The 12,220-nt window shown below is 30.4% G+C and overlaps 1 protein-coding gene across 1 annotated transcript in view; it reads left to right on the top strand.

Moving 5' to 3' along the window:
* LOC140434907 (endoglucanase-like) overlaps positions 1–12,220 on the top strand; it is a 115,704-nt gene that overhangs the window by 92,125 nt on the left and 11,359 nt on the right. The window contains exon 2 of the mRNA XM_072523534.1: positions 5,088–5,126. Within this exon, the coding sequence (XP_072379635.1) occupies positions 5,093–5,126 (34 nt within the window). The 5' untranslated portion in view covers positions 5,088–5,092. The remainder of the gene's footprint in view (positions 1–5,087; positions 5,127–12,220) is intronic.

Below are 12,220 nucleotides of genomic sequence, written 5' to 3'. Positions count from 1 at the left end.
TCTCCATTTTCTTTATCTCTTGTTTGATCAAATTGTTAAGCCTGGTTTTTATTTTTCTTCTTTCTATCTTTTCTTTCTTTATCTTTCTTTCTTTTTCTTCTCTTTCTCCAATCCAGTCTTTTATCTTTATTACCCAAAAAAAATAACCTTATAACCCCAAGTTATAAGGTTATAATAGTTAACTAAATTATGTCGGATAGTTTCTGCAGCATCAAAAATTCGTTCCCGTAATTCAGCTTATGTTTCGATTTTATCTCAGTTATCATAAAATAACGGTTTCAGATGTCCCCAAAAAATAAAAATCCAGTACATTTCATTAGGGACTTCGTAGTGACCACAGAATAGGTCCATTTCTACCAATCGAACGACAAGGATAAGTGAACTGTGTAGATGCAAAATTCACATTCTCCAAATTTTCATATTTTCAATTATGTATATCAACGAATTCATCTTTTAAAGGCGAATCGAACCGTGATAATATTTCGAACCAAAACTCACATTTTAATATCGAAAAACCATACTGAAAATGAAGTTGTGAAACATAAGTCACATTATCCAACACATCATTTGCAGCAAAATTAACATTCTCCAATTCGACCAATCAGAGTGCGTAGGGCGTAGCACGATTGTCGTTACTCTGGTGATGTTTTGGCAGCGGTTTTTTAACCTCACCTCACTTGTTGCATTTACATGTGCTTGTTAAGGTTGATTACTAAACTAAACTAAATTATTGGTGCATAATGATTAAACTAGTATAGCCCTCGACTGGTCAAACAAGGAAAAAGAAAATAAGTCCCGAGAAGTGGAAACGAAACAAATCTAAATTAGCAAGATTAGTTGTTAATAGTCTAAAATATTAGTAGGTTAGTCTTACCAAAGTTGTTTTTAAGTCATTTTCACTAAATCTAGAACCAAGAAAAATATTGTTAGCTCATTATCTGTGGAAGAATAAAAAGCTAATGATACTTTTCTTGTGTAGGTACTCTGCGAAAGGTATGCCGGATTTTCCTTCTTGTAGCCATGATGGAAGACAATTTCAATGCGCTACCGGTCCTTTCCAAGACATTAAACGTTTCTATCAAAACTTCTACTCTCAAAAAGATAAGGTTTACTAAGATAATTTTATTCTCAAGTTTTTCTCATCATCATCATTATTTTGGCTTTACAACCCTGTGTGGGTCCTAGCCTCCCCAAGAATTTTTCTCCAGTCGTCTCTATCCATCGCCTTCCTCCGCCAAGCACGTATTTCCATATTTCTCATGTCTTCATCGATGTTATCTAGGAATCTTGTTCTGGGTCTTCCTCTTCTTCTTTGACCAATAGGTCTATCAAGGAGCGTTTTTCTAGCTGGGTCGGTTTGCTCCATCCGCATTACATGGCCTACCCACCTCAGACGTCCTATCTTTATGTGTTTTACGATATCTGGTTCCTGGTATATCCTATAGAGTTCAGTTTTTCTCATCAGTAGAAGGCAAAAAAAGAAGACCAACTTCTGGATGGTACAAAAGACAACCTATGAAGACCATTTCAGATTTATAGAAACCGGTCAGCTTAGTAAAGAAAACAGAGGGTTTAACAGGGTGTCTACTAAAAGTTTTCGTATGAAAATGCATGTAATGAATTATATAAATAGATTCAAATGTTCAGAGCCTCATTACTGTGCCAAACACACGGGCAGAAAATATCTTTCCTCTGAGTTGAATATTAGAAAAATGTGGAAAATTTATATCAGTTCACTCACAGAAGATTAGAGCTATTTGAAAATAACACACTGGTACTTTGGGTCAATTTTCAACGCGAAGTACAATCATGGCTTCGGATCCCCTAGGGTAGACGTTTGCTCTACTTGTCTACAGTTAGATGAACGATTAAAACACAGCAAGGTAACGAAAAATAAGAGCTCATTACTGAAAAACGTGTATATAAGTTACGTGCTACAGCTTTTTTTGAATCACTAAAATGCACTGACCCAAAAATTTAGATTTTTAGTCTTGATTGTCAAAAAAACCTACCCTTGCCCAAATTACCAGATCAAGCCACTTACTATAGTAGGCAAATCTACCTTTACAACTTCACTGTGGTCAAAGGGAATTATAAAAGTAAACTGACTCCAGATAATGTGACATCCTACATTTGGACAGAAAAGGAGTTTAAAAAAGGATCTAATGAAATTGCTTCGTTTGTTTTTGATACACTTAAAACAACAGAAATGGAAAGCACTATTACTACTGTGCGATTAGAAAGTGATGGATGTGGGGGCCAGATCAAAAATTAAATAGTCGTGGCCATGGCTTGTTTCTGACTTTCTAAACATGCACCAAAAAATGTAAAAATGGTGGAGTTCTTTTTTCCCATAACAGCTCATAGCTATCTTCCAACATATTGGGTATTTGGAGTCTCAGAAAAGTTTTTGAGAAAAAAAGAGGTGATTTACAAACCATCAGAGTACATTGATATTATAGCTGAACATTCGAAAATAGTATATATATATATATATATATATATATATATATATATATATATATATATATATATATATATATATATATATATATATATATATATATATATATATATTCGTATGAACTTTTCACATTGCAGTTTTACATTAAAAAAAAATAATGATAATAAATAAGAAAACACAAACATAGAACATATAAAATAAAAAATTATTAAAGTCGAAGGTTAGAGCCTCGAAGCCAATCTCTTGCCTTGGGAGTGAGTTGGTAGATTTCTTGAAGACTGCTAACGAACTTGGTGGCTGGGCACTCGAAGACGATGTGGTTAATTGTTTGTTCAACAGCGCTGCATTTGTCACATACCGGACTGGCAATTATACCCCACTGGTTCAGAGACTTGTTACAAACTCCATGACCAACTCGTATTCTATTAAGGTTACACCATTCACGACGAGGAAGAGAAAAGCCGTCTGGTTTAATTGTAGGGTTTTCTATGAGATTATCATTTCTGATATCTGGATTCCATTCGCCCATCCAGTGCTCCTCAGTAGTGAAATCCGCCAATCTTGTAGCAGTTCTAGTAGGTGGATGTCTGAATTTCAGTCTTAACTCTCTTTGGTCTAGCTCAGCTATGTCCATATTTATCGGTAGCGCTGGGTTTTGTTGGCATTTTTGAACTAGGGTGTTGAGTGCGGCTAGTCGTCTTGTTGCTGGTAGAGCGATGTTGCTTAAAACTGGAAGCCATTGGGTTGGTGTGGGCTTTATAGTTCCCGTTATGTGCCTCATTGTTTGGTTTAACTGGGTATCTATGATTTTGTGTGATGACTCTTTAGCCAGACAGATTTAAAAGTAGTAAAGGTTGGCCAAAACTGTGACGTATTTGACTGAAAGAAAGAGAAGATGTATTCATGAAAAAACATGCACAATTTCATTTTCAACTGGGGACCCGCAAAAGCATTATTCTGACAAGAACTAAATATAAAAATGTTCTCGTTACAGGTGAGTACACATACAAGTCAGACATGGGTCTGGCAAAGTTTTTAACCAAGCCAGGAAAACTGCTTTTGGACATGAACCCAAACTTGATCCTTTTGTCAAACTCGACGAAACCACTGAAAAAAGTTGACGTCAACGACTTGTTGAAGAAGCATTATGGGGACAAGTGGAAGGACAATGAGGATTTACTCTTCTACAAAAATGTCATCGATGGGGCTGATGACAATGCAGAACCCGAGTAAGTTTGTGAACACATCGAAGAAGTCAACATCCTTAATGTTTAAAAATACGTTATTCTAAACATCGTATCTAAAACAATCAAAGCAATACATCATAGCACTTTAAAATAAATTTAATGATTTGTTAAAATTAAAATTGAAATAAAATAATTTATTTAATGTTTTTATTTCTAACCCACAAAAATCATAACAATATAAATCACCTCATTTTTCTTAGTTCTAGTTTTTAATTTAAGGTTAAAATATAAATAAAACAAAGTTCAAATATTTTAATTACTATTTAAATGGGAATAAGCCACAATTAAAGGTTAAAATACGTTTATTGACGTTTCAATTTCCACTTCGGAAATCGTTCTCGTAATATATAAAATATTTTGCATCATAACTAACGTTATCCATGAGATTTTGGTGCAAATCTCACAGTTAACCACATTTTGGTACAAAACTCAGTTTGTCTTAATTTTAAATTAAATTTAGAAAACCATCTTCATTAAATATATCTATAAAATTTAGGCAAACAGTTTCTACTACAACGAAGTTGTTACACAAAAAAATAGAAGCATTATACCATGACCTTCAACAGTAAACAGTTTTTCTCATTTTTCCGAAAGTTGAGAAACGTGGAGAATGTGAATTTTGCATCTATACAATTCAAGTGGTATCAAGAAGATTTTTAACAGCTCTGGTCAAATATGCTTGAATTTCTTCGTGAAGAAACCACATTTGATGGCGTGTTTGCAAAGGCAGTCTTTAAGAAGTACTGGCAAACCATTTCACAAGAAACTATAGTACCCATGAGTCGCTTTTTACGACAGGCAGAGAGAAGGATCCTAGCAGTATTCTATCGGTGCTGCTATAGAGGAGATGAAGTGGCAGCGACTCGCAAAATTTGCTAGACGTAAGAACCTGGAGAAGATCGGCGCTAGTCTGGCAAGGTTGAAGGCATAGTTTGGAGGAGACCAAGGCTCGATTTACTGGAAAACTGGAGAAAACTTATATGTCTATAGAAAACAAAGAACAATTGTTTGCTATTTTCATATATCTAAATATTAAATATTAGAAATTATTAATATTATTTAATTTTTGAATTTTTAGACATACACTTAATGTAGAAAAATAGGATTAAATGTGACAAAGTATGCCAATAAAATATTAAATTAAACAATTAAACTTACTGTTTTTTAATATTGGGAGGAATAAAAATAATGACGTAAGTAGAAGTGCGTAATATTTTAAAATAAGTTTCCGGAAAAAACTCTTAAGGTAGACTAAGAAGTATCCATTTATCTTTTTGTTTGTATTTTTATATTAAAAATTAAACTAGGTTTAAGATAAGATACCCTATTTATTCGATACCAAAAAAAAAATTACACTATTACGTACCTTTTTATTAAAGTGATGATTTTTATTACAATTTCTATGCTAGCCTTGGGTAAGTAATTTTCCTATACCTACTATTTATATTTTATCTGTGTGTCCATTGTGAACAACATTAATTTTAATTTAAATATAAAATAAATTATTAACATAAATATTTTCCCATTTTTTAGTATTTAATTCTTAAAATCTACAGATGTTGTTTCTCTGTGTTTAGTCGAAGTGCTAATTTGATTAGGAACGTTGATAATCATAACATGTTCTGTCATAGAGTCATAGTTTTTTGTTTGGTGTAATTATTTTTGTTCTCTATAATATTTGTTCAATTTTTGTGTTTATGGCTGAACTTTATTCTAATATTATGGACAATACAGTAAATACGTTGGATATTTGCTCATTGTCATCATTCGTTTTTAGGAATTAAACCAAATATGTGAGCCAAACGTACGTCGCGTCGGTTATAAACATTAAAAAAAAATGGCTAATATTACAATAAACCTTTTTATACTTTTTTTTATTTCATTTGTTGGATTTTGAAAACTGGGTATACATTACTGAGCATGATTTTTCAATTTTCGGAAACCTATAGGTTTAAATATTTATTTATTGTAGCAAAACATCTACATATTTAAACCTTAGTAATCAGAAATAAAAGTATTTTTATTGCATAGAAGCAAATAGATGAGTTATGATCTAAAAAACTGAATAGAAATCTATCTCAGGGCTCCATCATCTTGATCGTTCTGTAAATACAGTGTTAACTATGGTTTTCAGAATTAATTAGTGCCTTTATTTTTACTGCTGTTAGGGAGATTGATGGATTCAAGATCGAAGAGCTTTGAGCCTCATAACGGGTATTATTCTTACAAAATGACTAAATTTGTAATACACATAATAAGATTATATGCAAGTTACTTCTTCTTCTTGTAGTTCCTTCTCCTATCGGAGGTTGGCTATCATCATAGCTATCCGTACCTTATTGGCGGCTGCTCTAAAAAGATCTACTGAGCTGCAACTATACCACTCTCTTAGGTTTCTCAGCCAGGAAATTCTCCCTTGATTTTACCTTGCATTATGAGCCTTAATATCTCATATTTCACACCTCTGGTAATGTGGCCTAAATATTCCAGCTTTCTTGTTTTGATGTGCTTTATGACCTCGCAATCCTTTTGTAGCCTTCTTAACACTTCTGCGTTTGTAACTCGTTCGATCCATGGTATTTTCAAAATCCTTCTATAACACCACATCTCAAATGATTCCAACTTCTTTATATTATCCACAATGCAAGTTACACGTATTATCAAACTTAATTAAAAAAAAATAAACCTACAAAAATTAACACAGCAATAAAATTCAAATCATGAACCGATGCGATGTAAAACAAATTAAAAAAGAGAGAGCTTTTCACTGGATAATTATTTTAAACATTTATTTAATCATCGTATACAATCATAAATTTAAGATTTCTCACTGTCAAAATCTGAGCTACTCATATTACCAGGGTCTATTATGATTGGTTGCATGTTGCATGTCAACCATATTTTTTCTCGGATATGCCACTTTTTAATAATGAATATATATCTCACATATTTTCCCAAATTTCTGTGCAACATCGGTTTCCACATATTTACAACAGCGCTATCAGAATGTCAATCTCTATTAATAAACTTATTGTAATATGAATTACGGTTTGTCCAAATTAATTCAATAGCGTTGAATTCGCAGTGATAAAGAAATAGTCTCAACACGTAATGACCGTGTTCTTTTGGTAGCTCATTATATATACATTCTCTTTTTTTCTACATTTTTGCAATTTGTAACAATTCAGGTTTTGTGAGTTTTGCATCATGCTTGGTTTAATTTGTTGTCAACCAGGTAAAAATTCCATTCTAGTTAAAATAGTGGAATGTTAGTTTTCTAAAAGATCACTGTGATATGAAGCATTATCCATCAGAATTTATGATGGCTCTTCTAAATTGGAAACTAATGGTTTATTCATTTAGTGGAACACTTCTTGTTCATTTTCCCATGATTATCAGCTACTTTAGAGTTTGTGCATAATAATAAACTTGCTTCAGTAACAAATCCTTTCAAAGCGTGAACAATTATAAAATGTTTACCACTATGCCCTTCTGGGTTACGTACACTTTTGTCTTGTTAGGAAATTGTTAGGAAATTTCGCTTTAAATTTCGCACATCATTAAGATTTTCCATATATTGACAAAGGATAAGGCAATAAGGCATTTCCTTTAATTACAATTAAGTCAAAACATCACAAACCCTGGACTACACACAAAGGTATCCACATATCAGCCAAGAATATGCGTTCACTACTGTACATCAAGAAATTTACTACAAGTCTTTGTCACTGAATATATCTCCAAGTACAGAGGAACAGTTCTAAAACCTATTAAAACAGCTAAAAAAATATACTATCAAAATCGTCTGAGAAGCTCTAAAACTGTTACAAAAGAAACGTGGTCCATAGTAAAAGATCTTCGAAATAAAACTAACACAGCTTAAACATTTTCTTTTCCCAACCCTGAAAATCTTAATAAATACTTCGTTAATGTGAGTAAAAATATAATATCTACTATTTTGCCATAACAAGATCCTATTTCCTATCTCCCCAATTTAAAAAAGGTCTCGAATTCATTCTTTATAAGACCAGTTGATAAATCCGAACTGATTCATCAATCATCGCATCAAAAGCAAATATTCCTGTAGTACTGATTACTTTGAAAAAGGTATATTTTATACCTGTGGCAGTGTAAAATCTTTACACTGCCACTGTTTTTTGTGACTATGCCAAAGCTTTTGATTTTGTAAATCACAACATTTTAATAAAAAAAAACTAAATTTCTAGGGAATTCGAGTTATTTCTTTGAATTGGTTCCAATCTTACTTGAGGAATAGGAAACAACAAGTTAGAGCAAATGATACTGACTCTAGTCAGAAAAGCATTGTATATGGAGTACCATAATGTTCAGTATTAGGTCCTTTAATTTTCCTTATCTTTATAAATGACATCACTAACTTAAAAACCGATGGAAATATTTTTCTTTTTGCTGATGATACCAGTTACCATGATACCATGCAACTATAACTTCTAGTCTGCTTAAAATAAAAACCTGGTCCAACTGTAATTTACTTCTTAAAACGTGGATAAGATAGTAGAATTATCCTATATAGGAGGTCTTCAACCCTTGCTTCTTAATAACAGCCAGACCAGTATCGTTGATTCTGTAAAATTTCTTGGTATTTTTATAGATAGCAACTTTAAAGGGTCCCTTCATATCGATTTGTTAAGTAAGAAACTAGCCTTAGCCTGCTATGCAATAAGATCTGTTTCCTAAGGAAATTAATTTAGCATCTTTCAAAATAACATATTTTTCTTTGAGACTCATCTTCAATATGGTCTTCCTTTTTGGTATTCTAGTACAGCTGCCCAATCTGATGTTATTTTTAAATTACAAAAAAGAGCAATACGGTATCTTTTTGGCATTAGTAGAACAACACATTGCAGAAGCTACTTAAAAAAATCACGGGATTTTAACTCTTCCCTCTTTATATATTTTAGAAACTGTTTACTTAATTCGTAAACACCTACATGTTTTCCAGCAAGACCTAATCATGACTACTCCATCAGAAATTCAACCTTTGATGTGTATTTACCGATCTCGTCCACTAAGTTAGTAAAGAAATCTATATTATATTCGGCAAAAAAATTATACAACACTTTGCAACTTAAATCTGCAACTTCTTTTCTTAAGTTCCGTAAAATGACAAAAGCCTATCTATCTGAAAGAACATATATTATTCAGTAGACGACTTTCTTAACGAATAACTAAGAAATTACAGTACAATAAATTATAATTTAAATTATATTGTTACATAAAATGAATTTCCATGAAGTAACGGTCGAATCCATCAATTATTCAAATTACAGCACCTTTATGTACAAGTAACCAAAGTATTTATATATATATATATATATATATATATATATATATATATGTATATATATATATATAATATATATTTATATATATATATATATATATATATATATATATATATATATATATATATATATATATATATATATTTGGATATCACATGCAGCAACTTAAACTTATTAGGTCGTAAGGTTTTCTTATGCAATTTGCAATTTATTTAAATTTTGCAATGGATTGTGTATTTTATTATCTTTTATTTTGTGATATTGACGATTTATGTAATTTCAGTAAATTTTAAATTAGTGTTGTTATTTTTCTGTCTTTTTGTAAGCTTTGTCCATAAAATTATACAATTTTCAGTAACAATAAAGCAAATTTCTATTCCATTTCTTTAAACAAAATAGTAACAGATGTTTTGTTTATAAATATAACTTTTTGCTCTTAACTAATTGATTATACTTTGCAGAGAAACATGTTTCTCTAAAATAAAAAAATAAAAATAAAAACATTTAAGTACAGACTAATCAAATTGTACTATCTAGCTCAGTCTAAAGAAAATAAATACTTTATTTTTCATGTGTTAATTGTTATATTTTCTTTTAATTTAAATTATTACCTAAACCATGTGTCAAAACTATGAATAATTTCAAATTAAAAAACTCACAAGAAAGTTAACTTAACATAAATCAATGTACTCAGCAAAAATTTCCTTTAAATACTTTTATCAATATTTTTTTACAACATACATTTATATAAAGTATTGATCAAAAGGTGTCGTTTGATTTATTATTAAATTCTTTAATTAAATTATTAAATTCACATTTAAGAAATTGGTACTTACTTTGTTGGTATAGGGTATTCCACGAATATACGACTGTTTTGGATTACTTCGACAACGAATATTTTACTGTGCAAGTAGAAGTATGAAGGTAAATTGGTCTAATCATTATTCCAATAAAAAGGATCTACTAGTATGACATCTAAACTAAGATTATTTCAGTTAATAGATGTTCAGATAGACGCACAATTTATTGTGAAATTTAATCCGAAAATAACAAAAATTTATACACAAACGCTACTATAAATAAATATAATGACAGACATTTGGGTAATCTTTCCGTGAAATGTAAATACCAAAGAGGCGTGCCGGGTTTCTTTGATATTACACTCTTTTATTACTTTATTAGGTACTACAACTGTAATAAAAAGAAATATACTATTTTTAATATAAATGAAAAGAAATTGGCAGAACGATGGTTCAGAAACCAGAAAAAGGATTTAATATTTCACTTTGTTAGTTTTAAATATTTGTTTGCTTTGAGGGGATGTACCTACTCTTAAAAGTTCCGAAAGTAACGGGTATAATATACCGGCTATTGATAGTTAAAGCATAGTAACAAGTCGTTACAGATATTAAAAAGTAACGAAAATTTATATACAGTTTCATATATCGCCGACTGATTATGGCTGTGAATCTGATCGTTGATGATAGTTTTAGGAGATTAGGAGAATAAGAGAATAAGTACGTTTTTTTGTTTTTTTTTTTAAAGTTATACTTCTATACGCGCGCTCCACGTTGGAAATTTGTATGGGACTGAATGTGTGAAATCATTACATATGGAAGATAATGAGTAAGAGAGAGACAGAAGATATATTTTCTCTCTCTTCCTCTCTCGAATATAAAAATGTTCCTTTTGTATATATAATTTAATATTATATATATTATATAAAGATATATATATATATATATATATATATATATATATATATATATATATATATAATATTATACATATAATAAAATATTTATTAATATTATTATTTATGTGATATGTTTTGTATTATTTATTAAATGTTCATAATTATATTAGTCTTTTGTATTTCAAAATAATAATCTCAATAAATCACTGTATGATCCAGAACTGTCAATTTTGAAATATCTTTGTGTCATGTCCTCGGTAGTATAGTATTCAGTATCCCCGCCTGTCACGCGGGAGACCGGGGTTCGATTCCCAGTCGGGGAGGACTTTTTTATTAATATTATTACATTATTGTCATTTTTAAATACTTATGGATATTGCATTTTAATTTGTATTGTATTATTATATGAAATTATGTTGCACTGTATTGTATTGTATTTTTTTTATGTATATTATTGTCATTTTTAAATACTTATGAATATTGCAGTTTAATTTGTATTGTATTATTATATTAATAACAAAATAAACAATGAATTTTACTGCAGAGTATGTGTAAAAAAAAATTTTGCATTCAACTCCTTTCATACATATATGAAAATAAAAATATACATTTTCATCAAAATATTGATTCAATCCTTCATTGTTAGTAAGTTGTTATTAATTCTGTTTCTCTTTCTGCTATGTCTTACCTATAGAATTACATATGTAATGATTGTGCAGATTGACTCCCAAATAAATTTGTAACGGCGAATGCGTGTATAGAAGTGTAACTTCCACCGGCAGTCCCACTGGACTGCCACACCTTTTTTTTTTTTAATACTAATTGAATATTCGACTAAATAAATTACACTGTTTGATCACTTAAGTATTGTTACACTTCATTTAAATAACTTAGTTCAAAAACCAACTTGTTTACAATACTAAACTTAATGATAGTAATTATATACTTCAAAATCTGAATTACTGTTCTATAAACTATTAACTCTATATTTATATCATAACTTCATATTTAAACCTAAGGTTTTATATTTATCATAACAGTATTTTAAAAATGGGGAGAATTTACTTTTGTACAATTCAGTACATTGGACCATTTAAATCGATACCTTAAAGCGAATTTAAAACAGTCGTATATTCGTGGAATGGAGTATAGATGTCGTATATTATATTTAGCACTGCCATTTTTGATCCCTCGGATAGATCGGTTGTCTTGCTTTTCGGACGAGGTCTACTTGTGCCTGGCTTTGAACGAACATTATTTTCTTTTTTTTTTATTATTTTACATACTGTCATCGTGATATTTTTAATGCCCGGACTTGATAACCTCCCACTAGACATTATAAAATTAGTAAACGAGAAATATATAGACACACTGAAAGACTTCTTTAGTAGAATTTATAAAACTGACATAAAACCACAAAAATGTCTCACATCGACATTTATGGGGAGGTCTGAGAACAAGAAAAGCGCTGTTTGCGTACAATATATTG

This window comes from Diabrotica undecimpunctata, chromosome 2 (assembly GCF_040954645.1).
Source record: "Diabrotica undecimpunctata isolate CICGRU chromosome 2, icDiaUnde3, whole genome shotgun sequence".
In the NCBI taxonomy this organism is placed as follows: domain Eukaryota; kingdom Metazoa; phylum Arthropoda; class Insecta; order Coleoptera; family Chrysomelidae; genus Diabrotica; species Diabrotica undecimpunctata.
This window is presented reverse-complemented; position numbering and strand designations above follow the sequence as displayed.